At 41.5% G+C, this 27780-nt stretch overlaps 1 protein-coding gene across 6 annotated transcripts; it reads left to right on the forward strand.

Annotated features, from left to right (window-relative positions):
- The first annotated feature begins 413 nt into the window (after nucleotides 1-413).
- LOC147234285 (actin nucleation-promoting factor WASL-like) lies at nucleotides 414-27177 on the forward strand. 6 transcript variants are annotated; one of them, XM_086147152.1, is made up of 12 exons: nucleotides 414-908; nucleotides 9194-9328; nucleotides 9511-9597; nucleotides 11075-11171; nucleotides 13047-13070; nucleotides 17671-17851; nucleotides 18866-18908; nucleotides 20923-21076; nucleotides 21237-21254; nucleotides 22694-23244; nucleotides 23325-23430; nucleotides 24143-27177. In XM_086147152.1, the coding sequence occupies exons 1-12, from the start codon at nucleotides 804-806 to the stop codon at nucleotides 24202-24204; spliced, it is 1563 nt and encodes a 520-aa protein (XP_086003278.1). In that variant the 5' UTR covers nucleotides 414-803; the 3' UTR covers nucleotides 24205-27177. The 6 variants fall into 6 exon arrangements, with proteins under 6 accessions (XP_086003278.1, XP_086003279.1, XP_086003283.1 ...); XM_086147153.1 differs by lacking the exon at nucleotides 21237-21254; XM_086147157.1 differs by lacking the exon at nucleotides 18866-18908 and having other exon boundaries at nucleotides 17671-17795.
- Nucleotides 27178-27780: the final 603 nt, after the last annotated feature.

Genomic DNA, 27780 nt, shown 5'->3' on the forward strand with positions numbered 1-27780 from the left:
TTATCAGAACCCTAGTACCCAGGTAGCTGCTCTGCAAGCAAAGCTCCCCTGACCTCTCTGAATTTAAGAATTAAATATCACATAATAAATTTCCTTGTCTCGTGAATGAGAGGGTTTAAATCCTCAATGTTAAGAAAGGCTTTAGATTTGCATTAATTTAAGTTGAATACTTCTCACAAGGATCTCTGTGACATAGTGTGACCAACTTGCACCTTGTTCCTTATCTCCTCCCATTCTGCACTGCACATTCCTGTCATAAAAGCCAGGGGCGGACGAGACCGAACCATGCGTCCGGGGAGAATTTCGGCAACATAGATTTTACAACGCTCGATTTAAAATCCAGTGGTTAGATAGTGACGGTTATTTTTAAGAATGTTGTGTTTAAGTACAAATTCCATGGGTTATTATGAGACAATTTTCTCTTCCTGATGATCGGGACCCAGGCGGAAAGCGCCGTAACCCCCCATTCCCGCTTAGTGGATTCGTCCTAACTCTGCCATGTTGGATGGAACTGGCTGCGGGCGCTCTGGCGGCCGGACTTCCCAGGAAAGTTTTTTACCGTTTTCCGTCCTCCTCCGGTCGCTGCAAGTTTTGACCTTATTCTAAAGACAAGCGGGACTTGGCGCCGCATTCCTCCGCGGCATAGGTTTGTGGCGGCGCAGTATATGCGTGGGGGACCGGGTGAAACTGAACCGGTGTGACGGGGTCGCAGGAAGGCCACGGATGACCAAGGGATTGTTTATGTATCTTTTCGGATCCCCTGTATCTCGTTAGCCGCATACTTTATCAGTTGACCCCCGATAATGAGTGGACATCCGCCCCAGCGGCGGCAAACCAATGTCGGCTCACTACTACTGACACCGCAGGAGAATGAATGCCTTTTCAACCACCTCGGCAGGAAATGCATCGTAAGTTGTTTTTTTTCTCAACAACATTGCTGTGTGATTACTTAGCTGCCGCTGAAAAAAAAAACAAGCTAACGTCCTTGCTAGTTGTCTTTGCCGCACACCGGAGGTGAGGCTAGCTTAAGAGGTGTAACTTGTAGTTAGTTAGCACTTTTTGTTAGTCGAGATTAAATGGTTTGTTTTGGCAGTCTGGTCGTTATGAGACGTTGACAAGTTTCAGTCAAGCGCTCGGCCTCCCGACGCCATCGAGTCGAGGTTTGACACACCTGAATTCACCTAGGAGAACCGCGGTTGCCGCCGTCACTTAGCATAAACACCCCGAATTAGCGTCGGGAGAGAGGCAGCTAGCAGGCGGCTTGTGCTGCTAAATCAATCAGTGAAGTGCAGAAGTGGCATTGCATAACACAGCTGAACCTGGCTTGTTTTTGTCGGGAAGTGTGTCCACCGGGAAGAATGTGCACACCAGACTTGGCCGACTAGCACAAACTCCCGACTCACGCAAGAGATGTAAAGCAGCTGGTCTTGTCGGGGGTGGGAAAGCCTTATGAATAAGCGTGATTGCTGTCTCACTGTCACGATTCAGTTTTTTTTTTTTTTTGATTATCACTTATTATGCAGCTCGTTTAGCATTCAGCTGATTCATTATTATGTTCCCCGTTGGGTCCTAGCTAGCCCCGTACTCCACTAACTGGGGTCACGTTTTAAGGGAAATATTTGCTGCTGCAGCATTTCTATTTAACCCTTGTATTTCTCTGAACACTGGGGAATCAAGATTTTGTAGTAGTTTTATGGCATATTGCATTATTTTATCAATAGAGTGAATAAGTTCAAAGTTGTGTTTAGGCTTTACGGTAACACATTGGTATAAGGATGTGTTCATGCGCAAATATAGACCTATATATGCATACATTGCTTGTTCCATTGGAAAGTCATCATTACCAAACTGTTGTCATCACTATCGGGGAGATAATTTGATAAGAGATATCTAGATCGAGCGGAATAAAAAAATGAATAATTTGATTTTCATTTCAGCTTCCCTTCTTTTCCACTCCTAAGTTGAAGTATCATCCTACCAGTTGATTCAAAAATATTGAACCGTGTGTCTGTTTTTGTGTTTCGTCTGTTCTTTTTCTGTATATACTCAGTGTAACACACTAAGGTTTGCCTGAAAAGTGTTTGACCATCACCTGTCCTCAAAATGTGTAAATGCATTTGTTCTTTTCATGAGGTGAAAACACAACGCCCAAGTGCCACATTCTGCATCGGAGCACTTACGACAGCACTTTCATACACATTGTCACGTTACCTTTACTTATGTCAGCTCCAGATTGCAACACAGTTTCCTTCAACTTCACATGTAGTAAATGAGAAATGTCTCTTCCTCTTTGTCAGTCAAGCTTGTATTATGACAGTGGACCCGTCATGTTGACTGTAATGTAATGTAATGTAATGTTCATGGCTCTTGGAAGGTAGTTATTCAAGGATTACACTTCCTGTCCCAGGACTCAGGATGACTGGTTTAAATGTGGTCATATGTGTTACGTCGCGCCTGTTTTTTTTACACGAGCACAGGTTTCAGGGGTGTGTCTGCAGTTTCAACACTTCTCTGACCTGTTGAAATCGAAGCAGCATTGTTCCCCGGCCTTTTGCAGTATGACAGAGAAGTGGAATCAAGAACATTCCTCACAATCCTACACACTAGTGTGGCTGTACATGTCTTTGCATGCAGAGAGCGCCGGGGAGAGACAGACTGAATGTGTGTGAGACAGAAACTGAAGAGGAGGGTTGAAAGAGAGACACATTGTGCATCTAATAAGAAAGCCCACCAGTGACTTAGTGGCTTACTGAGGAGCGGTGCCTTTTGTATTGTACTTGTTATACAGAAAATGTGAGAGTCACCTTCTTCTATTTGTTTGGGTATTCTCTTATATATGAACAGGAAAAGCAGTGGAGTCTGTATGATAGACTCATTCTGATTTTATTCCTATTTAATTTCAAGATGAAATAGTTTTCATTTCTCCTCCTCCTCTGCAAGAGCTAAACAATTAATTTAGGAACATTTTAATAATATGTAAAACAACAGAAACAATTTAGAAGAACTCAAAGGAAATGTGTCCTCAAAAGGGGACCCATCTATTACGACCACATCTTTTTATAAGGTGTTTCACATGGAGGGACGGAGGATGCCGTTCACTTCCATTATTTGTGCCTTGAATACATTTCTACTGTTTTCACTTATTAATTTGACGCATGATGTGGAAAATACACACTCATCATTTCGCTTGCATCCTGCTTTGTCTGAGTCACATTCAAGGAGAATAAAATAAATTTATTAGAAGAGTGGGCTCACTCATTTGCTTTACTCATTGGTATTCTTGCTGTTTTCACCATCAGCAGCACTGACTGACTGGGCAAAAGGTGGAAAGGGTCCAATTCACGATTCGTGTATGTGTGAGTGTGCGCGCACAGACTGCCTGATCAGCAGTCCTGTCCTACAGGAAGTCCCGTGGTCAGCCTCCTCTAGTGATTTGTGCTGGAGAAGTGGAACATGATTCTGCTTTTCCTTTATTTGGCCCCTTTTTTCACATTTTTTCTCCATACTTCCTCCACTTTATGGTTCTCATTACTTCATTTTTTAACTACCTCTTTTCTCCGCGTAGGATTTGCACAGTCCTCATTGTGCCTTCATTCCACACCTTCCATGCTGAAATGGGATTTTCATGCCTCCATTCCCTTTCCCTTATTACCCAACCTTTGTACTTTTCTCTGTCTGTCTTTCCCAATGTTTATCTCTTAATCTTTCTTGTAATATATGTACCTTTCGTATTAGAATCACCTTTGCTTACAATGTTCTGGATGATCTTGTAATAAAGTGTTGTAAAATTTAATAATAGACTCCTCCCGTGTTTGCAGAAAGGCCACGTGAGTACCAAGAAGCAAAACAGCAAAACAGTGGGGTCTGTATGATAGACTTCATTCTGATTTTATTCCTATTCCTATCATTGCATGATTTCTTTGTCCAACAGTCGCATGAAAACTCCTTAGAGCAGGGGTCTGCAACCTTTACCTCTCAAAAACCCGTTTCCTCACAATAAAGAAAATACCGATAGCCACACAACCCTTTTGAATTTTGAAATAAATTTACCATATAACCCTATAACACCATATAACATTTTTTTTTTTTTCGCTTTTATGTTATGTGTAAACAAAATATGTGTTGCGTTATTTAAAATCAATGAACAACAGCAGAGAAAACAAAATGACATTTCTACATGCAACAGAACATTTTGAACTCTGGAAAAAAAAGACAGTGGGTTTTAAGCAAACCAAAAATGCCATCCTCTTTCTGTGTGCTGTCATTCTTTACTGGGACGCGGGCTTATTAAGAGCGACAAAAATCTTTTAATATGTTTTATTTAGCTATTACGAGATCGCCATAATCTTCAAAATTAGAATTGCATTTAAAAATGAATGAACTAAAATCAAATACATTTTAATTTAATACCCTTAATTATTTTTGAAAGCCACTGGGAGCCGCGGGTTGCCAACTACTGGACTGGAGTAACTTCATGTAACAGTAGTAGATAACACAGTCTAAGAACCAGTAAAAGTGATGCATAATTAATACGGATTCACACATAATATTGCTGTTCGAGATAGCACAGAAACCAATTTGGGCATTTTGGGTATTGCAAGAATGATAGTGCTTTCAGACTTTTATCACTCTTATTACGATGGTGTGCCGTGCACCAAGCAAAATTGTCGTCGTCACCTGGCAAAGTTGTGTTGTTTGGCCTTCTCGCGGCGTTTGTTTTTGTGTTTGATTTTGGTCGGAACTGCAGGGCTGTTATCATCATCTATGTTGGTTTAGTCCAAATGCATAAATAAGAGCCTTTATTTGTATGAGTGTGTTAGTGACTATGTCCTTCTTGCGTCATGGGCATGGCTCTACTTCCTGCAGCCTTTGGCCCTGTCAGGAACAATCAGTGCTCCATGGCAAGATGCAACCCAAGGGCCTCATAGTCTGGATGTCACTAGAATTACTGTAATAGAAATTCTGTCATCATACTAAATTTAAATCACTTTCTTGTGAGTGTGCACTTTACATCTAAACGCGCACTTTTAATTTCCTACCTGTCGAGAAAATCTATATTGTACAGTGTCGCAGGATCAATATCATTCAAGGATTCAAATGCTTTATTGCCATTTACACAGTAAGGCCACGTGCTTCCCTGCACAATGAATTTCCTTGCTGTCTGCGCTGAATACCGATAGAATAACACAAGTATTTGTCATGTAGTAATCACATGAGTATCAGATAAAAATATAGTCCAATAAAAGGAAGCAAGGGACACACATAATCTGCAGACATACATTTAGTTTTTTATTGCAGTGATGGTAAATGTCATGCACATGGAAGCTCTATTGACATATACTGATGGCAGTATACTTTGCTAAGTATTCTCTCTCAATTATTCCCACAAGCTCACTGCAAGGTTACTACTTGTGAATGCAGCCAAGGTCGTGGGAGAGTTGACTCATTCAGAATGCAGAGTTGAACTAATTCACAAATGCTGACCGTGATGTAACTGTCCTGCTGCACGTGCTTCAGAAATGGTCCTACATGCTGTACTGTGTGCTGTTCAATGCAAGGGATGCATTTTCTTTGCCGCTATCTTTCATAAAAAGGTGGTCTTATATCACATTCGTGTTAAATCGTCTCTTATATATGTTGTTAGAGATGTGTGACTTTCAGTCCTGCTAGGACTTGAATTAAGCAGAACAGAGATCAGGATGGAAGTGTTGGTGATTGCTATCATCTCTCTCCCCCGTCAGACAATGTTAATTTTATTGCTGTTGCTACTTTAAACTGAGGACAAAACCTTCATCTTATAATGCCTATTTTCTCCTTTGGCTGATTGTTTCTCAGTCATTCTGCAGGAGAAGATATACAATGTGAATGAACATTGCAAGCATTATTTAGTCCAGATGATCCCAAAAGGCGAAGTGACTTGCATTTAAAACAAACAAACATTGACAACTGTTTGTTCCTGGATTGCAAGTTTGTCTTAGAAGGAAGTCCCTTCTTTTTAGAGGTCAGATATTGCTGGCACTGCTTGTATCAATATTAGGTCTGGAAGCAGGAACTTAATTTGGAAGATTAATGTTTAATTCATGGTTGTACCGTATCTCCAAGGCCCTATTTTATGTGCTCCAAAGGCAAACATAATTTTCCACTGGACACTGTTTGCTCTTAAAAGAAACCGTAACAAAAAAGCTTTTGCTGTTATTTCAGCATTTGGGTTGAAAGTTGTTTGTATTCTTTATGTTTTTTCATGTGAATCAAATGCTTACCTTTATACATATTAGCCAGATCTGATGATTGTCAGGAAATTGAAGTGACTTATTATGTTGGCACTGACAACTGCACCTGTTTGTTCCCGCAGACTTTGACAGACTATCAACATGCATTTTTCTTCAACATGTAGACCAAACTTTGCATTATTTTACTGTTTTGTTGGAGTGCAAGGGTGTACAACCATTGATGTTGGATATCTTGGTTCTGAGGTCACAACAGCTTTAGGGCGTGTTCGGTACAGTGGAAACAAAGCAGATGTGGAAGTGCACTTGTAGCTGTGCCTTTCTTACACTTAACAAGTTTTATCTAGCCTATTGAAAACAAGAAATTCATTTTTTTTCCCGTTCATACTATATATTCATGCTTCTGTATTCCGTAGTTTATTTTATTACAGTTCAGTTTTACCCCTCTTCCCATTTTTTCCACCATTCATAAACGTTGCACCAAAACTAGAATACAATGCTTTGGTCATCTTTAGTGAGAGCATCAGAAACTCCCTTCAGAATAAGTTATTAATATCACAAACAGCAAAATATTGTTAAACATCTAATACTCCACTACTTTGCTTTTGTTGCTATAGACCATTTTATCCTCTATTTCAACATCATATGCAAATTGTAATGTGCAACACGAGTGTTGACTGTTTATCTCAAGTCCTGGAACGCTGCAGTTCAAAGAGACCACAGGTTCAGCAGGCATTTCTGTGGTGACGCTCTGGCTTTCATCAGCGCACGAGCTGCTGCAAACAGCAGCCCGCTGCGTGAGAAAACCCCTTCGGCAACTTGTAAAAACCTTAGGGAGTCTTTGCACAGTGCAGTATATTCATATTACTCTTTGCATCTATCCTTGTTCGCTAACAGAAGTACAGAGATCACCATAGGTGACTTTCTGTTTTGTTTTTCAATGTTGGAGGTAATAAAATGCAGATTAAAGACGTGCCTTCCTCACCTCGTTCGGAGGAAATAAACAAGGCGAACCAAGGCATGCGGTTTGATACTCGAGGAGATGCACGCATTGGTAACGTTTGTTCAGCAGGGCGGGCGAAAGGTTCACTGCATCAGTTTGTTCTGTAAAGGCCGCTGCTTTGACAGTTTGAGCAAAATCGGACAATCGGCGGGGATGATCAATTTTTGAGGTTTTAATATTTGAAAAATCACTCCTTGCAGAAACAAAGACACATTTTATGTATATATACATTTATGTACCTCATCACTGCGTCATCTATCTTTCTTATATGTTGTGGAGTTAAAAAGATGCCACTCAGTTTCGTTATTGTCATGTATTATGACAATAAATGTCAGTTCCATACTAATTAAACATCCCCAGGTTTAACCTGATTTTCAGTGTAAGTAGTTTTGTCAGCCCCCACCTCTCCTTCCACAAATGTGTAAATCCATGTCCCACAAACTGCTCGGTGACAACTGCAGACGAAAGATCTTAGAAGCCTCGAAATTCAACTCTCACTAAAAAGAAGAAGAAAAAAAAACTCATCTTTGACTGAATGAGGACTTAAGTTTCAATGCCCTTTGGCCTGTTCTAGCGTGAGTTAGCGGCACTGCAGATGCTTCGCACAAGACGAGCAAATCCATCTTAATGATATGGAGCTCTTTATCCAAGACGCCTGTGTGGGTGTGTGTTTGTGTGTTTCTTAAAGTAGCTCAAAGGCCTCTTGGACACTGGACATCATGAGATGATCAATGCCCATTTTATTGTTATTGCATACCAGGAGCCAACTTGCCTCTCTAATCAGTGAGCTTTGTGTCTCTGGCAGTTGCTCTTTATGGTTGTAACATTTCCCAGCAAGGTTAAGTGCTCCCTTCTGCTTTGTCACTCACAATTACCAGTCTTGTCACACTTCTGTGGACAAGTTTTGTTCACTTTAGCAATACATGTCATCAGCGGCCGCACCAGCCTCTTCCACTTTTACTCTGTAATATGATTTGTCTCCTCTCATCATTTGGTTTCTGGGTGGCTTGTGAAGTGTTTGGCATTGATGGGTTCCTTCTTGACAGCTGCAGGGCAGAGCGGTTAGATCGTACAAAGTCGCTGTCAGCCAATCCGTATGTTGCTATTATATTTTAATGCTTCCCTGTCTGTGTAAGACTTTGATTAACATTGACGCCCTTTGACGAGAAATGCTGTGTTATCGCAAAAAAAAAAAAAAAAAGTACTGGAAAATGTCTCTGTGAACTTTGACATATAATTACCGATTGTGCCTGACCTAAGAATCTGAGAGAAAAATATATTCTATATGTATATTTTTTTATTTTCATTTGTCATGATTGAGGTTATACATTTAACAGGTTAAATCAATGGTGCCACCTAAAATTGTTTTTTATCCAAAAATCTTCTCAATACAGCTACTTTCACAACTCTATTGTTTAGCGTATCTGATGGGGGGCATCTGATAGTCAAGCAAATATCATGATGTCAATCTATGTTTTAAATAAAATATCTAATCATTTTTCTACACTCCTGAGCCCACAATGACTTCAGTCGTTTTATTCCTTCATTTGAAATTCACAGGTCATATTTTTTTATACAAGATTCAAGAGCTGCCGTCGTCTATTCTTTGTAATACTGGTACATAAAGTTGATAATATTTAAATATTCACAATACTACTGTGGGCTTTGTTTCAGGCTCCATGCAAATGAGTGCCACCCTCAGCGCTCGCTGTCCATTTACTTAACTACGTCTGCACAGATTTGCATAGACATTGTCCCCCTCTATATAGCCTGTCTTAGAAATATGAATCCCAGATATAGTTCTAAGAAGTGTTTCATGTTTGTCCCTCATGGAAGGGGAATATTTTACAGTTGCCACCTCATGTGATTTGCAAAATCTACTCGTAAAACGGCACAATGGATCATCCATTAAACCACACGGGAAAGGGTTGACCCCTGTCTCTGTCCCTCCTTTTCCTACCAGACATTGTCCTCAGCCGTGGTCCAGGTGTTTACAGGAGATAGGAACTTCACTTGGAGCAAGAGATGTTGCGGGGTGGCCTGTTTGATTAAAGATAACCCCCAACGATCCTACTTCATCAGGGTCTTTGACATCAGGGTGAGTAAAGAAGCAGATGGCCCTTGTGTTGCACCGCTGTGGTCATCTTGCTACTGCACAAACACTTAAAGGTGCCTCTCAGCACTAGTTTCCTGTGGTCGTTAACCATCATTGCCCGTAGGTATTTTCTGTACCCGCTAATATATTCTTTCTTCTTCTTTCTTATGGTCTCTTTTTCACAGGATGGTAAAATGCTGTTTGAACAGGAGCTGTACAACAACTTTAGTTTGCATCTCACCAGGCCATACTTCATCACATTTGCTGGAGATGTAAGTCGTCCTCTCCGAGTCCTTCCACATCCACATACCTTTGGCTTTCACTCTCGGCATCCAAGGCCATCACTGTCATTAAGTGTTGGATTTTAGGCGGCCCGGTGGCGCGGTGGGACCCTGGTTTGATTCCCACAGGGGGTCTTTCCGTGCGGCGTCTCCATCTTCTCCCAGGGTCTGCGTTGGTTCCCTCCGGGTTCTCCGGTTTCCTCCCACAGTCCAAAACATGCAGTTTTATTGGAGACCCTAAAATTGTCCAGATGTGTGAATGAGAGAGTGAGTGGCTGTATGTCTTCTTTTTGTGGCCCCGTGATCAACCGGCGAACAGTCCAGGTTGAACCCCACTTTTCACCCAATGACAGCCGGGAGAGGCTTCAGCCCCCACATACATAGCAGACAAATAATGAATGAAGGAATTAATGATTTCTATTTATCCATTATAATAATAATTCTTAACAATTATGAAGGCAACTTCTGCCTTTCATGCTTTCAGTTTATATAAGTTGTTTTTTTTTTCACTCAATACACCCAAGTAACTGTAAAATCACAATGATTTTGCTAAAGAAACAACATTTGTGATGAAACAGCGATTTCAATATCATTATTGAAACCTTGAATTCAACATATTAGGAAAGCAGTGTCAAAATCACCAGGAAATGTTCTAAAAAAATGTAGGTATGAAATTTGCCCAAAGATGATCAACCATTATTTGAAAAAAAAAACCCAACTTCATATATATATATATATATATATATATATATATATATATACATACACACACACACACACACACACACACACACACACACACACACACACACACACACTAAGGTCTTTTTCATTTCCTAACTTGTTACAATACATTTGACATTCGAAAGCCATGGATATAAAAGGCCGCATCTAACGGTTTTTTGTATTTGAGTAAATGATTGTGTTGATGATATTACCATGTTTGTTTGTCACTTTTTAATCTTTTTTTTATTTGATATTTTTAAGTTTCAAGACATAATTCTTTCACTGTTATGTTTCTCATATTCTATAATTTTCTGCAATTAAATGTAATAACATTTCTTAATCTTATGTACGACCATCCATCAAAATATATGTATATATATATAAAATGTTTTATATTTTTCCTCATGTTATGTAGTGAGATTCTTTGATTTATGGCGTAATAATTTTGGTTGGTAGAGTGGCTCAGGCTCCAGTAGACCATGAGGTATGTGGGATGAGGGATTGTGGTGATAAGACCGCGACTGCTTAGCCAATACTGATCGGGAGAAATAGGTTTGGAAAGTCTGATTCTGTTTGATACTGAATAAGCAACAAATATTTTTTCACCAATGCTTCAACCAAACAAATCTATTCCTTTCATTAAATAAGTTACGCCCTTGTTAATGAAATATGAAACATGTCAATCGGTTCTTTGTATCGCTCGTATCTCGTTTGTGAAGCTGCCATGTTGTTGTTGTTTCAGACATGCCAAGTGGGTCTAAACTTTGCCAGCGAGGAGGAGGCCAAGCGTTTCCGCAGCCATGTGACGGAGCTGCTGGGGAGACGACAGAGGAAAACTGGTACAAACCCCCTGCAGCTCGAGCTGCCTACCTGCCTACAGCTCGGGAAAAACACGACACACTTCAGATCACTTTGTCTCGTTTTGAAATGATTCAGCTGTTAGGCGCATTTTAAGTGGCTTATTTTAAGTCACCCTGTGTTGTTGGTCGCATGATATGACCTTGTTTTTCAAACAACACTGCCGTCTTTCTCAAATGTTCTCCTTTTTTTTTTTTTTTTTTGCTAGGCTGTTGTTAGTATTTCAAATATTTACTCCACATTGTAATGCATTAATCCCAAACACAAGTCAGTTTCTAAGCTTTCCACTCAACAGTTCTTCTTCACTCAGATCTGGGCAAAATAGAAATAAAAAAAAAAAAAATCAACATTTAAATAACTTTTTCTTCGAACCGCCATTGTGTTCCAGCAATGCCGATGTAACCCAACACGGTTTACCACTAAGAAATAGTTTGAATGATTGAGTGTTCGCGTTCTTTGCCCACGTCTGTGTCTTATTCTGCTAATTCCCTCTCTGCTTTTCTGCTGGGCTTTAAAAGTCTTTGAGGCCTTGATTGCACACAACAGTGTTTTCAAACAATGACCCACTGCCTCAGTGATCCAGGTGCTCAGAAAATCCAATAGAGTACAATTAAACAATCATTTCCAAATTGAGATTTTAAAAGCTCCCTTAAGCAAAGTCCAAGGGAACATTTCATATCAGCGACCTCATTGCTACACTAGTTGATTACCGGTACCTTGCAATGAAAACTAAACGGATAGGAATATTTGCCGCTATTTAGATTGCAGTAGAAATGTGTATGCCGGGAGACACATTCTGTTAAGATAATCTGCTTTGCCAAAGACAGGGTCTTGAAATGTCAAATGGTCCTGCTCACAAAAGTGAGGAGACATTGGGGAAGATTAAACTATGAGTCCCGAGCGGTAGGAAACATCCCAGAAAACACAGGACATGGAAGAACAAATTGTTTTTGTACAGTTGTTGTGGAGTTGTTTTTTTTTTCTGGGGGGGGAGTTCTCAAACAATTATTGTGTACAGTTACCCTTGCCATAAATTAATTTTAGCCATGACAGAGGAAATAGGCGCCATCGCCGACGCCCCCCCTTCCCATTTCAACTGTGAACAAAGGTAACTTGGAAGGTCTGCTGACCGGCCTAAGGGGGGCACTGCAGTCCCAGGTTCAGTCCAGCAACAAGACAATCAGCGGCGAGAAAGCCATGAAACGCAAATGATGATTCGTGGGTTTGTGGAATCCGTTCATCCAGTTTACTTTGGTTTCCGTCATCATTAGTAATTGGATTTCATACATCTGAAGAAAAACGTTAATTTATGACCCTCCGTCTTACCCATCCAAGGAAATGAGACGGGATTTGTGTCTTTCAAAAGCGCTCAATTGAAAGCAGGTTGTGCGCAAGTGAGCACATCTCTGGGGCTCATCAGTGGCAGTCATTCCTGAGACACTCTTGATTAAGACTTTCCGTCTGTCTGCTCCTCACCCGTCGGACGTTTCCTGACCCTTCAAATGAATCCTTCTCTTTCATCTTTTCCTCTTCAGTCCTCTGCTTTGGGTGCTTAATCCTCGCAACCCCGTTTCCTCGTTTTTACAAGCCGTTTCAGTGTTTTTTGCGCATGATTTTTGGGCAAATTTCTGTGACATTTAACGGACTACTCTTCATCCTTTTGTCACAAATGTATCAGTGGGCTCTCATCTAAATCCGACTAACAGAACAGTTTGCTTGATTTGCAAAATCAGCTAATAATCTTCTCCTTTCTCTGACCACCTGCGCTCTGATGCACTCGCATATTCACGTCTTCCTGACGCGAGCCGCCTCTTACACAGGATTGTAATGATATCGTTTGTCTTGTGTGTTCACAGAAAAGAGACGTGACCCACCCAATGGTACGTTTTCCATACTTTCCTATTAAATTCAGATATTAACAGAAGGGAAGAGTGAAGCGATTGCAGCGGCAGTGAATGATAGTAATGGCGAACAGCTTTGTCAGTCTGGTTTGCCAGATGGGTTTAACGCTGAGTTCGTGTTTTACGTCACTTGGCACCTCAGCAATTGTTTTTATTTTTGTTATTTTTAGCACCCACCAAGGGTAATTGATGAGCTTATTTTACATTCGAATATCACCTTTACACAAAGAGAAGGTTTCAAGAGCAGTGGAAATACTGCAAATGATTGTGCTGAAAGATCCCCACCATTTTTATGTGCTTCTGAAGCATAATGTCGTTGCATAAGAATTAATCAAATTAATCACAGCTAGTGCTGAAAGGCTATTCATAGAAAAAAAGCAATTTAGGATTCATAAATTTCCTTTGTGAAACTTAGAGAATACATTGTGACATTAAGAATAAAATGAGTATGTTTAGTGTCATTGTATTTTCTCCCTTAATTTCACGCTTCTTTTATGAGTGTTTTTTAATATTTTGATCTGGGAATAAAATACACTCCATCAGAGTTTAGATGTGTATTATTAATGCACCTGATCATTTGCAAATCCTCAAACTGCATGTTTGCCCGCAGCAGTGCCAATTCCTTATGTTGTGATTACTGAGTCAGGGCGCCATATGTTCCCTCTCTCATGATGGAGTGTGTGAACCTTGTCACAGATAACTCATCATGTAATTTCAGCTACCGTTTATTGCACTGGCCTTGAAAGTTAAAAAAAGCACTTTAATAGTCCTAAAACCGTGGTTCTGTAAATAAGAGGAGCATGGCAGAAAAGAACAGTCCTTGGTGGCCTTGCTGTCACACTTAATATAGTCAGATAAAATGTGTATCTTTGCACAATTTTTACCCAAAGTGTATATGACATCTGACCAAGCTTTCCAAATTATGAAATCGGTTTTGGACCTGCAGACAACATATTAACTCAAGAGGCTTATTAAAATACCAGTGTATGCGTACATGCACGCTGTCTTGTGCAGGTGTACTGCATACATCTGGCACAACAACACAGATGTCAAAGACTCAAGCATTAAGCTAATACGCAGAGCTGCTTAACAGTTGGATTATATTTACGCTCTGCTTTGTGACAACACTGTTCGATCGTCTTTAGTTATCTCTTTGCGTTTGGTTCCTGGGATTATGTTCCTTATTGATTTTTTTTTTTTTTTTTTAAATCCTTCATTAGCACCAAAGTAAGAAAACAAGTGGTCTATACACCAGTGTTCTGAATCATAGTCACTTACAACTGGGCTGTATATCAATGGATAGTTTTAGTTAAACATGTACAAGTTTAATATAGAGTCAATCTTTTTTTTAATTCTCAAGATTGCAATAAGCAATTAAAAGTAATTTTACCATCGTCGATTTCGGTTCAGTCACAACATCATATTTTTGTAGTAGTTGTCGAAGGAGTAAAGAGTATTGTGATGCTGATTAAATCCTGTTTTCCGTATCCCTGCAGTCAAATGGTTAATAGACGGTTTCTGTCAAGGGCGTTGTAGTTTAAGATGGTAAGAATTTATTTAGAGAGGGAAATCATCCTGACCCTCCCACTGGAATATTCACACTGTCTCCCAACAGTCATGGCAGTAGCTTTTACTGTCTAACCATCTGCTCTCTCTCTCTCTCTCACACACACACACACACACACACACACATTTCTTGCCTGTTATGGCTCTTGGTTTCTCACTTGTCCTCTCACCTCTTACATGCATCATGGTTTATAACCCCCCGAGATTAATGTGGGATGAGGACATGGATGGGGTTTAAAAGTTACATAAAATCCAGGACTAAATCCGAGAATAATTTGCCGGGATTAGATCCGTTTGTGTGTTTTGATGGGAAAGAGAGGGGGGGGCGCCAGTGGAAGTGGGCGGAGAAAGCGTAGCAGGGAGCCAATCCAAGGGGGATAATCTAACAGTGTACCCAGCTGTGATGGAAAGTCAGGGAAACAGAAAATCCTTGCAAAAAACAGATACCAGCACAGAGCGGGGGAACAGACGCCGGCCTGACACTTTCCACCGAAGATAGCATCGCTGTCATGGAAGTAATGGAAATGGAAGAGTAAACTTTGGCTCACTCGCCGGCGTGTGGCTCGTCCGACGGTATTACTTCTGGATACCTGCCTCTGCTGGTCAGGCACGACACGAGTCAACCGTGCCTGATGTCCGATGAGGATTTTATCTCAATAAATCCAGACTGTTGCATCATAGGTTGGCCTCGCTCGTATGTCGGTGTTTTGGTTGTCTCTTTGAAACTCTTTGAACAATCTTGGCTCGCCGTTTTCTGTAAAGCAAGAATTTTATTTTTCCAAGAAGCCCAGACTTAAATCTTAAGTAAGTCATCCAGTGGATTTTGCAATCACTTTCTCTTACAAAGAGGTCTTCATTAGAAGTGGATGTTATCTGTGATGAGAACCATATGGATGTGATCCTTCCACCGGGATCAGTTCCTCTTCAACAAACTTTCTGCCTCAACTGAAACGGATTTCATCCCAATACTATTTCTTTGGAAGCCACAAAACTGCGTTCAGTTTTTTTTTTTTTTTTCCCTTTTAAACCAGGATCTTCTTTGATGACTCCATTTGCGGTTGTTCTCACCGTAAAGCCAATGCCTGACCGGCAGCAACGATGATGTTCTGTACTACCTTCTTGTCCGCTCCCTCTGAAGAACTCGGGTGTGAAGGGGGTGGAGCAGGTCCAGCGCTTGGAAGTGGAGCTTTGGGCTCCGGTAGCTGCCTGTCAACCTTACACTGCTTGGTTCTCCCTCAAGATGAACTTTGCCCACCTCTTTCCGACCCAACCGCTCCGCTCTCCGTTTACCCTAAAGGGCGAGCCTGCAACCTGGTCGGTAAAATGCTTCTGGATGTCCGTATGACCTCCTGCGGAGCAAGGGATGGGTGTATTTGGGACAGGGTAAGAAGGCGTCGCAGCCGGTCGGCTTCACCGCTACCAAGCAAAACGCCCAAAAGTCCCTGTAGTGACAATTCTAAAGGTACGTGCTACCTCTGAGGCCAGTTTACACCACGGTGCTGCTCTTTAACCTCAATACTAATCTGGACTGACCAGTCATTAGCTTGCTGTTTGTAATAGGCCTTTAGTTCATAACTGTGTGTGTGCTTGCTGGTGTGTTGCAAAGCATATTGTTATTTCGTAGATTCTGAGTTCAATTTTCGGCACACAATGTCCCGGTGATTTCCACAGGCAGGTGATCGTCACTCTCCAGCCAAAAACACAGCAGTAATCTATTGAGTGATTGGTAAACTTCACTGTTTAATACTTATTATACGACAAGCAGGCAAAATTGATTGCATTTAATAGGGATTTAAGAAAAAAATAGATTATATCTACATATATATATATATATATATATATATATGTGTGTGTGTGTGTGTAGGTATGTGTTGTTTTTTTTTTAAATCTACTCCCTGAGTGGAAATTTGGCTCTGTCCTCCCTTTATACACACACACACACACACACACACACACACACACACACACACACACACACCAGGAACACAGATAGTGGGCAGCCAATTTGGCACCCAGGAAGTAGTTTGGGGTCAAGTGTCTTGTGAAAGGGCACTTGAGCTGTTGAGCGATGGAACATGTCCCTGCAGTGTTCTCCACCCACCGTTCAGCATGCCAGCCCAACAGACTGAACGGGCTAACTTTCCTTAACAGGCTTGCTTCTTTGAACTTTTTTAGTTGTTTAGGATTAGACTTGTTAGTATTGTATCAATGAATATATTGACTTTTCAAAACGTAGGGCTACTTGAAAAAAATCAGCGTCAGGCACTATACATGGGAACAATCTTAACCTTCTCAATAACTGATATTAGATCCATTATATCCATTTCAAACATTTCTAAAAACTCTTTTAGCGTCAATAAAGACAGGTTCTTGACTTTCAGCGGCCATTTGGCAGTTTGCAAGCAGCACATTCTGGTGACGCAGTGTTTGTTGACGCAAGACCTGGCACATTCTAGCTGCTTCCTTGATTGTGTGTGGCTGTATCAACCTAAGGATGCTGGCCCCGAGACTTAATAAGCTTATTATTTTAGGTGGGTGTAATCTTCCATCCGCACATTTTTAATCACTGATAATGCATTGTCTGTAAAATGAGCATGGGGTGTTTGCTCATGATACCTCGTGGGTGAAGTAGCAGAACGAGTCGAACACACTTGCATTCCTCTGTATCCCTAAGACATTAGATTTATTTTCAGGAATGAGGTTTTGGTCATAGTTAGCAGTCAGTCGAAGTTGTTTCTTATCCAAAAAGAAAATCCCCAGGTTCCTTCTTAGCCAGCTGCTATATACAAGATAGATATATATATTAGATAAAATAAAAAGCCCTCAAGAGCTGAAGAGCTGAAAGGAAATTACATGTTCAAGAATAGCTTTATGCTATAAAATAGACTCTCATGCAGTTGGATGGATATAGATGAAATCCTTACAGCCCATTTTGTCTCTGAAGCTGCAGCCCTGTTAATTCCATTAACAAAGTGAGAATCTAACCCTGACAATGTCTAAAATCATTTTGCAGGCCCGTCATTGCCCATGGCCACTGTGGACATCAAAAACCCAGAAATCAGCAATGCCCAGCGTTACAACACTCAGGTGAACAACATCGTGCACTCCTCCTTCTCCAAGCGGGACAAGAAGAACAAAGTGAGGAAGAAGAAAAGGTTAACCAAGGCAGATATCGGCACGCCGAGCAACTTCCAGTAAGTCTGATGGCGCGAGCGCCGTCGGGGTCGGTTCAGGTGATGCCGTGACCCTGACTCTGGTTTTTCTCGGATTAAGGACAGATCAGTCAATCATGGCTCAGCTGATGTATTTTTTTACATAACCGTTAAACATATCCAAATTGAATGACCGACACATTACGAAACCCGCCCAAAAATGTGAGCGATTCAAAGTGGTTACATCCTGTGTTCCTGAAAGTCACTTTTTTTTTTTTTTTTTTTTTTTTGTAATATTTTGAAATATACTCCACGGTTCTGCATGCCCTGAGAGGATGCAGGTGGTTATCATGACTGCTATTTCTGCACAAATCAACATGCACTCCGCCAATTCGAGTTCCCAGTTTTAAGGGGAAAAAAAAACCTATCACTGCGTGTGAGTCCCCATATTGCACTTGTGCATAAGTGTCATAAATGCGTCTTATCTTAATCCATGAATGTATCTGCCCAGTAATGCATTTGATAGGTTGCTATAAATATCAGCGTTTCATTTAGGTTTGGGAGAATTCTCTTTGTCTCTCACCTTTTGCAGAAGAGATCATCGCACGCAGCTTTATATGTAGATTCAGGTCTTGATTATTATAATAATAATAATAATGTGTTAATGATGGGTTTTACTCTGCAAATGAACACTGTTCTCAGCAAGATCAAGAGAGCATCAAAATATTACCTTTAAATCAAAATTTGTATTTAAAAGGTCAGGCCCTTTTAATGATTTCAGCATTGAAAAAACGCTGGCATGAAAGTTTTCCTTATGTTGGAGCAACAGACAGACAGATTTGATTATTTCTGGTATGGCCAATGCGATTGCCCATACAGATAATGGTGATAGGGATCTATATATACTTATATTTAAAAACTTGTCTGCTAAACGTACTGATAATGATGTTTTTCCAACCATATCTCTGCCCTCGGACATAATCCATGTCTTCTGCTGTCTCCTGCTTTTACTTTTCCATGATCTCACCTGCTTTCTATTTATTTTTCTTTTCTCAGGCATATTGGCCATGTAGGATGGGATCCAAACACAGGCTTTGACGTAAGTCCTTGTCCAGCAAAGAGAAATTTCTATATGTTGTAATGCCTTTCGCCAGACATGAATGGGCTCAGAAATGCGGGGTCATAGTTCATCTGCTCGTGTGAAGGATTTTTCAAACTTAGTATCGGCTCCAGAATATTAAGCCGAGCCGCGTAGCCAAGTCATCGCTATGGTTACACAAGGAGATTTCGGAGGAAAGAGAACCAACCTGCATCTGCATAATCCTTGGACTCGGTCCCAAAAGGCATCAGTAATTATGCTGAACGACGGATGATGAGTATGAGATTATGCAGGTCAGAGGACATACAGTCCCTGAATGAAAAAGATGAATTTCAGATGATTTGGTTTCAGAAGTTAATGCTTTCAAGGACTAGACTTGATTTGAATCGGTGACACGGTTCAAATAAAGCTTGCTCACCTCTTAAGTCCTCGGGCTTAAAGCTGAAGCACAAATGTTTGGCTTCACAAAAGGAACAGACAGCATATTTTATAATCTTAACTCGTTCATTTTTTTGTTTTTTTTTCCTATCTGTCCTTGCACTGTCATTTCCTTTCCCCCTTTGAAGAGATGCTGTGAATATTAAATCTATTTTGAAAGTTTCTTTCATATGTTCAACCTCTCTGTAACCTCGCTTCGCTGTCAGACGGATAGATTAGTGGTAAGAGGCTGACTATTTTTGACACATTTATCCAAAGAACTTGAGATGTTTGGGTCGTTTCTGCAGGGAAACAGTCGCCATAGACACCAAACAGAGATGCTTGCCAGAGAAACCTCTTGAACAATGATGATTAAAACACACTTTAGACTTGTCAAAACCTCTATTCTCTCACTGCACGCCTGTTTCTTAATGCCATCCCATACCACCAGGTGGCACCATAACAACTGAGACGCAAGGTAATCCTGCCTTTACAAGAATCCCTCCAGTATTTTCAGATTGAACTTCAGTTCCTCTTGTCTTTTACTTTCTGACTGACCTGCAAACCTCCTGTACATAACTGGATCAGATCGTTTTCTATGGGACGGACCAACCATATGTTTTATGGATGAGAAATGCTTTTATCATATAAATTAAGCTTCAGTTTGCGAAGTACCACTGGCTACCGGTGTGCAGATGTTGTAATCCAGACATCAATAATTGAATATCAAGCTGTAAATTATTGATTAATGAAGAGTGTAAAGCATTCATGAAATGACCCCGCGGAGAATCGCCCGCCGTGCTGCTCGGACTGCATCAGACGTTACAGTAGACCCGGTGACCAAGAAAATGCGTCCATTGAGGAGGATCCATCAGTCATCCCCATGGTTCCATATTCACAAGCTGTCATCAATGAAACCACTCTCCTCTGCTGTTCGGGGCTGATAAGAGGAGACGCTTCCTATAACAACACACATTACAATACACCCTTTTCACTGCAATGCAATGCCATTCATATTTTACACTACAATATTAGGAACAATATGTTTTAATTTTGAACGCAGCTATTTTTTTTTTTTTTTTTTTTGTGCATTTGTGTTGTGTGTTAAATCTAGCTAATTTTATGTGATTTATTTAGATAGTTAAGAGTTGTAAGGATACCAAAACACAAAACAAATTATATGACAGGGAAATTGATGAAGGACCATCGGAAATATATGACATTTTCCCACACCGGAATGAAACATCATCATCGCCCGCGTCATGAGAAGAATCTATGTTTTGATGTCAGGTCACCTGTTTGCACTCTGCCCTCTCAATTAATACAATCTGAATTCAATCGTTTATCACGTAACTTTATTTATTATTTATCCAACTACCTAAACTGTGCTCTACCTCACTGCCCACACTTATGGAGTGTTATCACTGTATTACTTAAACAGATTTGCACGCTGCACTTTTACTTTTTTTTTGTTTTTTTATGCTGTCGTCTAGTCGTTGTTTACCTTCATAACTGTCATAATTGGGCAATAATTTTTTATTCTGATAATGGACCCAGGTCATTATAGATAAACAGATTTTTCTTCATTTTTCCCCAGTTAAATAACTTGGACCCCGAGCTGAAAAACCTGTTCGATATGTGCGGCATCTCTGAGGCCCAGCTGAAGGACAAGGAAACCTCTAAGGTCATCTATGACTTCATTGAGAAGAAAGGAGGGGTAGAGGCTGTCAAAAACGAGCTGCGGAGACAAGGTAAGGCATCGTCCAGCAGATAAAAAACACGTTCTCATTAAATCGGTTGTACGTTTGTAATGTGTGAGCATGTTGTTTCAGGACTATTTGAATGAAATGTTTTGAAAGCTTCATGTTCAGTCCTAAGACAACCTAACTAGTGTGGTGGTTTTATCCCCAGGTCCGCCCAGGTGGAGCGGTAGGTTTCTATGCATGACCTACTGTGAAAGCTCATGAACGTGCATGTAGAATTGCCGGTCTAATAAGAATTCCACCGCGAGTCACATTTTACCAGTGTTTTAAATATTTCAGCTTTTTATAGAGCCTGACCGATACTGGAGTTTTGGGGTCTGTTATCAGAACCCTGAGAATAAATCTCATACTATGGATGCCAATTTCATTTTCATCTCCACAGTGGAGCTAATTTGTGCAAAAGTAAAATACAACTGAGCCACTCTCACATATTGAACCAAACAGTGGTAGCAGACATAACTATTCGAATTATCGTTTGCTATATCGCTCAGGCTCTTGCTTTAATATCCTTGCTTTTATGTGTTCATTCATTTTTGGATGTTCTATCCTTACCTGACTCTGAAGCGCTGTAACCAAAGTTAGGAGACGTGGAAAAGCAGCCGTTTCCCTTGACGACGGGCTCGCTCCGTTTGATGGCGTTGTCATGCAGTGATTACTACTACTTTCTTACGATACCTCTGTGTTAGTGTTATGTGAACCTCCACTTTTAAACTCTCTGGTTCCCCATGTTTTAACACTCTGCATGTGAACTCAAGCTATTTCAAATAGCCTATAGGCAGAAGCACAGTACGTCATAATGGGCTTTTGTCAATCAAGTAGTGAAGTGCCTATTTAAAACGTGCCAGCTGGAAACATGGATTGCTGCTTGGAGCTGACACTAAGCCACCCATCGCTAATATATGGAATGGAAACGCCTCTTTTTTTGCTTGGAAATAACGAGTGAGTCGAGAAACATTTTTGTGCAACAGGTGAAAAGTACAACAGTGTTCAGAGCAACGTCACCCAACTGTTCCCCCGCTGGTCTTTCACACCAGAATTGACTTCCCTAAATCCCTTAACAGCCGGTTTTCTCCGTTGGACCGCAGAACAACCTGCCCGATCATAGCTGACCTGAACAGGAGTACCAGACGCAGTGATTTTTTTTTTTTTCTCACACACAGTATATTTTGCTTTTATTGACCATTATCCTTTTGTAGCTCTTTAAAGCGATCAACCTCATCCCGATGTAGAGTGCACCCGTAACCCGAACCTCTGAGTTCAAGGGGTCCGAGCTCTTAACGGGGGCATTTCACGAGTTTAAAAAGTAAATGCGCGTAAAACAATCACCAGAATGTGAACTGTGGTCATGTACTGTACGGCAAGCTCTTGACTGCGGTCCCCAGAAGTACTCCTGAAATTAACGGCGTAGAGTAAGAAGCCTGCCCCTAGTGTCCGAACCACAGCACTGCACATCGTTGTCGCACAAGCAAACCGCGGGGAAGTGATAACAGGTGCTGTAAAATCATCTCAAAGCGATTAGTCAGGAATGCAGACGTGTTAATGGCACATTATTGTCATCAGATGTGTTCCGAACTGCGTCTGATGTTGCATCTCTGTCCTTCTCAGCTCCTCCACCGCCTCCCTCCAGAGGAGGCCCCCCTCCTCCTCCCCCTCCCCACAGCCAAGGCCCTCCTCCCCCTCCGCCTCCCCCCGCCCGAGGAGGCCGAGGTGCCCCGCCGCCCCCGCCCCCCTCCAGAGCCCCCATCTCCGCTCCGCCGCCTCCCCCTCCATCCCGACCAGGCATGGGCGCTCCTCCGCCTCCCCCGCCCAGCCGAGGTTCTCTCCCGCCTCCCCCTCCGCCGGCCCACGCCTCGATCCCCGTGGCGCCTCCTCCGCCCCCTCCCCCCTCCTCGGTTCCATCCGGCGGCGGAGCACCACCTCCTCCTCCTCCTCCCCCTCCGCCACCACCTGGTCCCCCGCCCCCGGCTCCTCCTCTGAACACGGAGTCCGACGGAGGGGACAGCAGCCTGACCTCACCTGGGAGCAAGTCCGCATTGCTGAGTCAGATCAGAGAAGGCACCCAGCTGAAGAAGGTGGAGCAGAAAGAGCGGCCGGTGTCCAGCACCGGCAGAGATGCACTTCTGGACCAAATCCGACAAGGAATCCAGCTTAAATCTGTGAGTTTTTTTGCCACGTAGTTCGTATTTACCGCCCAGTTCTGCATCACCCGATTAACTTTGGACGCTCGCGCCCGCAGAGAGACGAAAGTATCGATACGCCTTCCTCCGTGGCCCCGTCGGCAGGCATCGTCGGGGCGTTGATGGAGGTGATGCAGAAGAGGAGCAAGGCTATTCACTCTTCAGGTAGGACCGTGCACACTAAACAAAGGAAGCACATTTTCTGGTCATTCGGTGAAATTTCACCCGGAGAAGTTCCAAAACATGCAGTAGCTTCATCGCAGAGCCTTCTGAGGAACCGTGCAGAGCCTAAATTGTCCAGAAATGTCAATGAGAGGGTGAATGGTGGCATGTCTCCATGGTGACCCTTCCGCAACCCTGACTGCAGGAGAAGCAGTAGAAGTAACCGACCAATTAGTGACTTCCGCCGTTATTATCATTTCAATTATTTTGAATTTCTCAATCGATCCAAACAGTTTTGTGGAAGCGGTTGATTCAGATGGATTCCTGGGTTTCAGGGAAGTGGCGGCGCCAGTGCTTTGAGAAAGTCTTCCTTACATCACAAACCTCCAAAATAGAGCCGGCACGTAGGCCGGCAGCTTGACATTTAAACTCTAGACGTTGTGTCACTTGTTGTTTGTCACAAGGAATGCTGTTGCAAAAATAAGGACTCTCACCACTTCCCCCTCCGTCTCAGATCACCTTGTGATGTCTGTTTTTTTCCATTTCTGGTCTGCTCTCCGCCGCAGCGTTTTCTTTCCAACTCCAAAGCGGACCGCGAGATGATTAAACCCGGGCTCTTGATCGTGCACTCTAGAGGATTCTTCATTGACCTTGCAGAATTGCAGAAGATCCAGCGGCCAGGTTTTCACTGACTTTGTCTTTCCCCCTTCCACAGATGAGGATGATGATGACGAAGATGACGAGGACTTCGAGGATGATGATGAATGGGATGACTAGTGATTTTTTTTTTTTTTTTTTTGCCCTCCCCAACCATTGGATGATCACGACACTAAAAATGTTTGTCTTTCTGAAAAAGAAAATTCTAAATGTCAATGTTCTATCAATTTGCTGTATATTTTTGTTGCCTTTACGCTTCCCTTTTTTTTTTTCTTTTTTTTTTTTTATTATTAATCTGTGCAATACCTCATTCGATTTATTAGCCGATCAACTTCGTATCTCGGCTTGTCCTGTTCACTCGTGCTATCTTTTCAGCAGCGTCGTGTCGCATCCTTCTTTTTTTAACCATGTTCTGCTTTTTCCCCAGACACTTGCATCTCCATCTGTCTCATCTTCTAATATCTACTGCCTCTTGTCACACATGTTCTCCCCCCTTTGCTATCCCATTTCCGAGGATTAACGTGCAATTTTTTTTTTTTTACATCAGTCTGTCTCTAGAACCTTAAGAGTTGAATGTTTTTTTTTTTTTTATTTTGTTTGTTTTGGTCAGTGATTCAAGGGAGGGCTTACGTAATAAGTCGCCACAATTCTTCATTGTGTCATCAATGTTCGTCTGGAGAGAGAGAAAAAAAAAATCTAAACTATTTTCATACCCTATTGCTCTGTAGTTTATTTTTACTTATTCTAATGATCCTAGTTTAGTGCTCATATTTTCTTAAAACAAGTAAACTTAAAAAAAAAAAAAAGAAGAAAAAGAAGAAGAAAATCTTTTTTTTTTTTTTTTTTTTTTTTTTCTTTTGGGAATATTTAGCTTCCATTTCCTGTCGAAGTTTAAATTTGCTCCGGATTCCTGAGTCTGTTGCACAGAAAGAGGAGACTCGCTGCAGGAATCCAGGACATTTTCAGGTCTGCGTGGATCCTTCATGTGCTTTAAAAGGATGACGCAACCCCACCCACCCCAGTACACTAAGCATTTACAATCATAAACACTACACACACACACACACTTTACACATGGCAAGCTACCTTGTGATTTTTTTATTTCCGTTTATTCAGTCACACTACCAATTCAGCTAGAGAATAGTTTGTTTTCCCCCCTTTTTTTTTTTTTTCTACCGTGTCCCCCAGAGAACTGATGAACGCCTGCCTGTCTCTATCAGGTCCTTTTAGTTTTACGACCCCGACGCTCATACATTCGCGGTCCGGACGCCAAGATGATGTACAGAAACTGCAGGGACGAGCTGGTGAGCTAACTGTCGTGCTGAAGTGTGTCAGACAAATCATTGGTTCCATGACGTTGTGAAACAAATATCAGTATTGACTTGGCTATTACATAATGAGATGTTTCCTAGGATTTATCTGCATATATAAAAAGACAGTGGTAATTTTTTTTTTTTTTTTTCAAAGGCTCAGTGGACATCATTTAATTTAGGAAGTAATTCTCAGAACGTGATGGTTTTCTTTTTTTTCTCGCCGCAAGGTATTCCTGTACTTTAATTTGTATTAGTCTGGGGTGAACGACATTTTCCCAGAGTTGGTGATTTGTCCGTAAAATTGCAAAACTCAGAGCTAAATATACAAAGCAAGACAAGTTAGAGGAAATGTTGGTGCCTGTCATTTCAGTAGCTTTGTCACTAATGGCCAAAACACAGAGACACCTCCAAAGACACCGTTTTTTTTTTTCCAAAACAGTTGAATCACGATTTCCTCTCTCTGTAAAGTGAACTTGCATCACTTCCGCTGAAAGGCAACAGCTGCTGTCTTAGGAGTTTGCTGTTCCTCAAGTGCTGAATTCTTTAAAGCTGGCTTTAACTATGCAAAACTTTTAATACGAGTCAGCGAAAACTAATTTCCATCTCAAACTGTAAGGCGCCCTGCAAGCAAACCACTTATTTCTAATAACAGCCATCGACATCAGCCTCGAAGATTCAACACCTGAAGCCAAACAGGATCACAAATTTGGAGAATTGTCTCTGGGCCAGATGATATTAGCGAATTTTGTTCCCGATCAGACTAGAACCCTAGGAGAAAAAAAAAAAACCCAAGCAGTTTTGTCTCGATACCGATTAATCTGCCTTTTCGTGTTTCTTGAAAATTGCACCTGAAGTCCTCACATTCGAGTATTTCTGAACCGCTAACGGCTGATTGTTTATATCCTGTAGTTTTAGGGTTTCACTAAGGCAGGCATTTCCTTTCCCTTCCTTCGTACCAGTTTGAAAAGACAAGTCTCTGAAACCTGCCTTGACGTCGTCTTAAGTTGTGTAGGATTTTTATACGTTTCCCGATATTGATGAACGGACTGATAAGGGCAAAGTCATTCGACTGGATTGAAACTTTCCTTTTTCTTTGTCAGAAGACTTAAATAAGCAATTCAGTGTTTTAGATGTGATATTATTCACAATGCTGCATCTATACTTTCATGGGTATTGAATTGCAAATGAGAGCGGTCCGAAGGTCGAGCTCGTCGCATTGAGCGGGCCGAATTTTACCGGGGAGACGGGTTTTCCCAAGTCATCGAAAGAAACGAGAGAAAAGCTAAGCACCTTTTAGAGCGAGTGTGTGTAAATCGCTCGACAACGTGGTCGGAATCCGTGGTTTGGCAGTGAATGACTCCTTCTGACGTTGATGCTGCTTCCTGTGGCGCAAAGCGGTATTACAGGACAGGAAGGACTCCGTTGTTCAGTACCCCATCTTTGATTTTGCACATTGGAAATATCCCCGATATAAAACTTAACAGATTCCCAGCCGCGTCAAACTAAATCAAGTTGTATGTCCAAGATGTTTTGTTTTGTTTTGTACGATGAAAGGAGGAGTTTCCACATCCTCCGTATTTGTCTCGGAGAGATAAATTGCCACTTGTCTCATGTAACCGCTGACATTTTTACTGAACGCAGTGATTCTTTCTGAGAGACCTCGCCATTTCTTTGCTTCTGTAGGCAACTCAGTTCATAGGTTGGGACGCCGAGCCTCACCAGAGAGGGCTTGTCCAGCCTCTTCCACTGTACACTCCAATAAAAGCTTGATATTTACAAACGTAGGTGTTTGGGTCTCCTTTACATTCATGAACGTTCCAGATTACATTCATGCCATTTACTCTTGATTTTTTTGCAGATACGTGAAGATCGTAGTCGAAAATTAAAACTAAAATGATCCAAACTATGGGAGAAAATGGACTGAAAATGTTTTTTTCATTAACATTTTAAGTTTTATTTCACTTGAAAAAGACGTGGACGTCAGATATTTGTGCTAATGAAAGGCCTCCGAACACAATGTAAGCTTTAAAATGCTTGTGACTTTCAATTTGTATGTGTGTGTTTTATACCTGAGCGGACGTATACCTGATTATTACTATCCAAAAAAGTGCTGTGCTTACAGTTTCCATGTGTTTGTGTGTGTTTGTCCAGAGCTGAACACAAGCATCCCCCCCCCCCCTAAAAAAAGGCTGTTGGATAGATGTGACAACAGCTGCACGGAGGATTATCGCCGCTGGTATTCCACCCACCGTGCCAGGTATCGGACCGGCCGGGTGACAGAGAGAGCACGCATTGCAAGTATTTATTAGTGGCAATGTACTGTGTGTTTGACAACACTTTAAAATCCAGAGCGAGACTTAATGGTACAAATAGACACGGCTGT

This window comes from Fistularia commersonii, chromosome 5 (assembly GCF_037954325.1).
Source record: "Fistularia commersonii isolate RoL2024-O1a breed Wild chromosome 5, RoL_Fcom_v1.0, whole genome shotgun sequence".
NCBI classification, from domain to species: domain Eukaryota; kingdom Metazoa; phylum Chordata; class Actinopteri; order Syngnathiformes; family Fistulariidae; genus Fistularia; species Fistularia commersonii.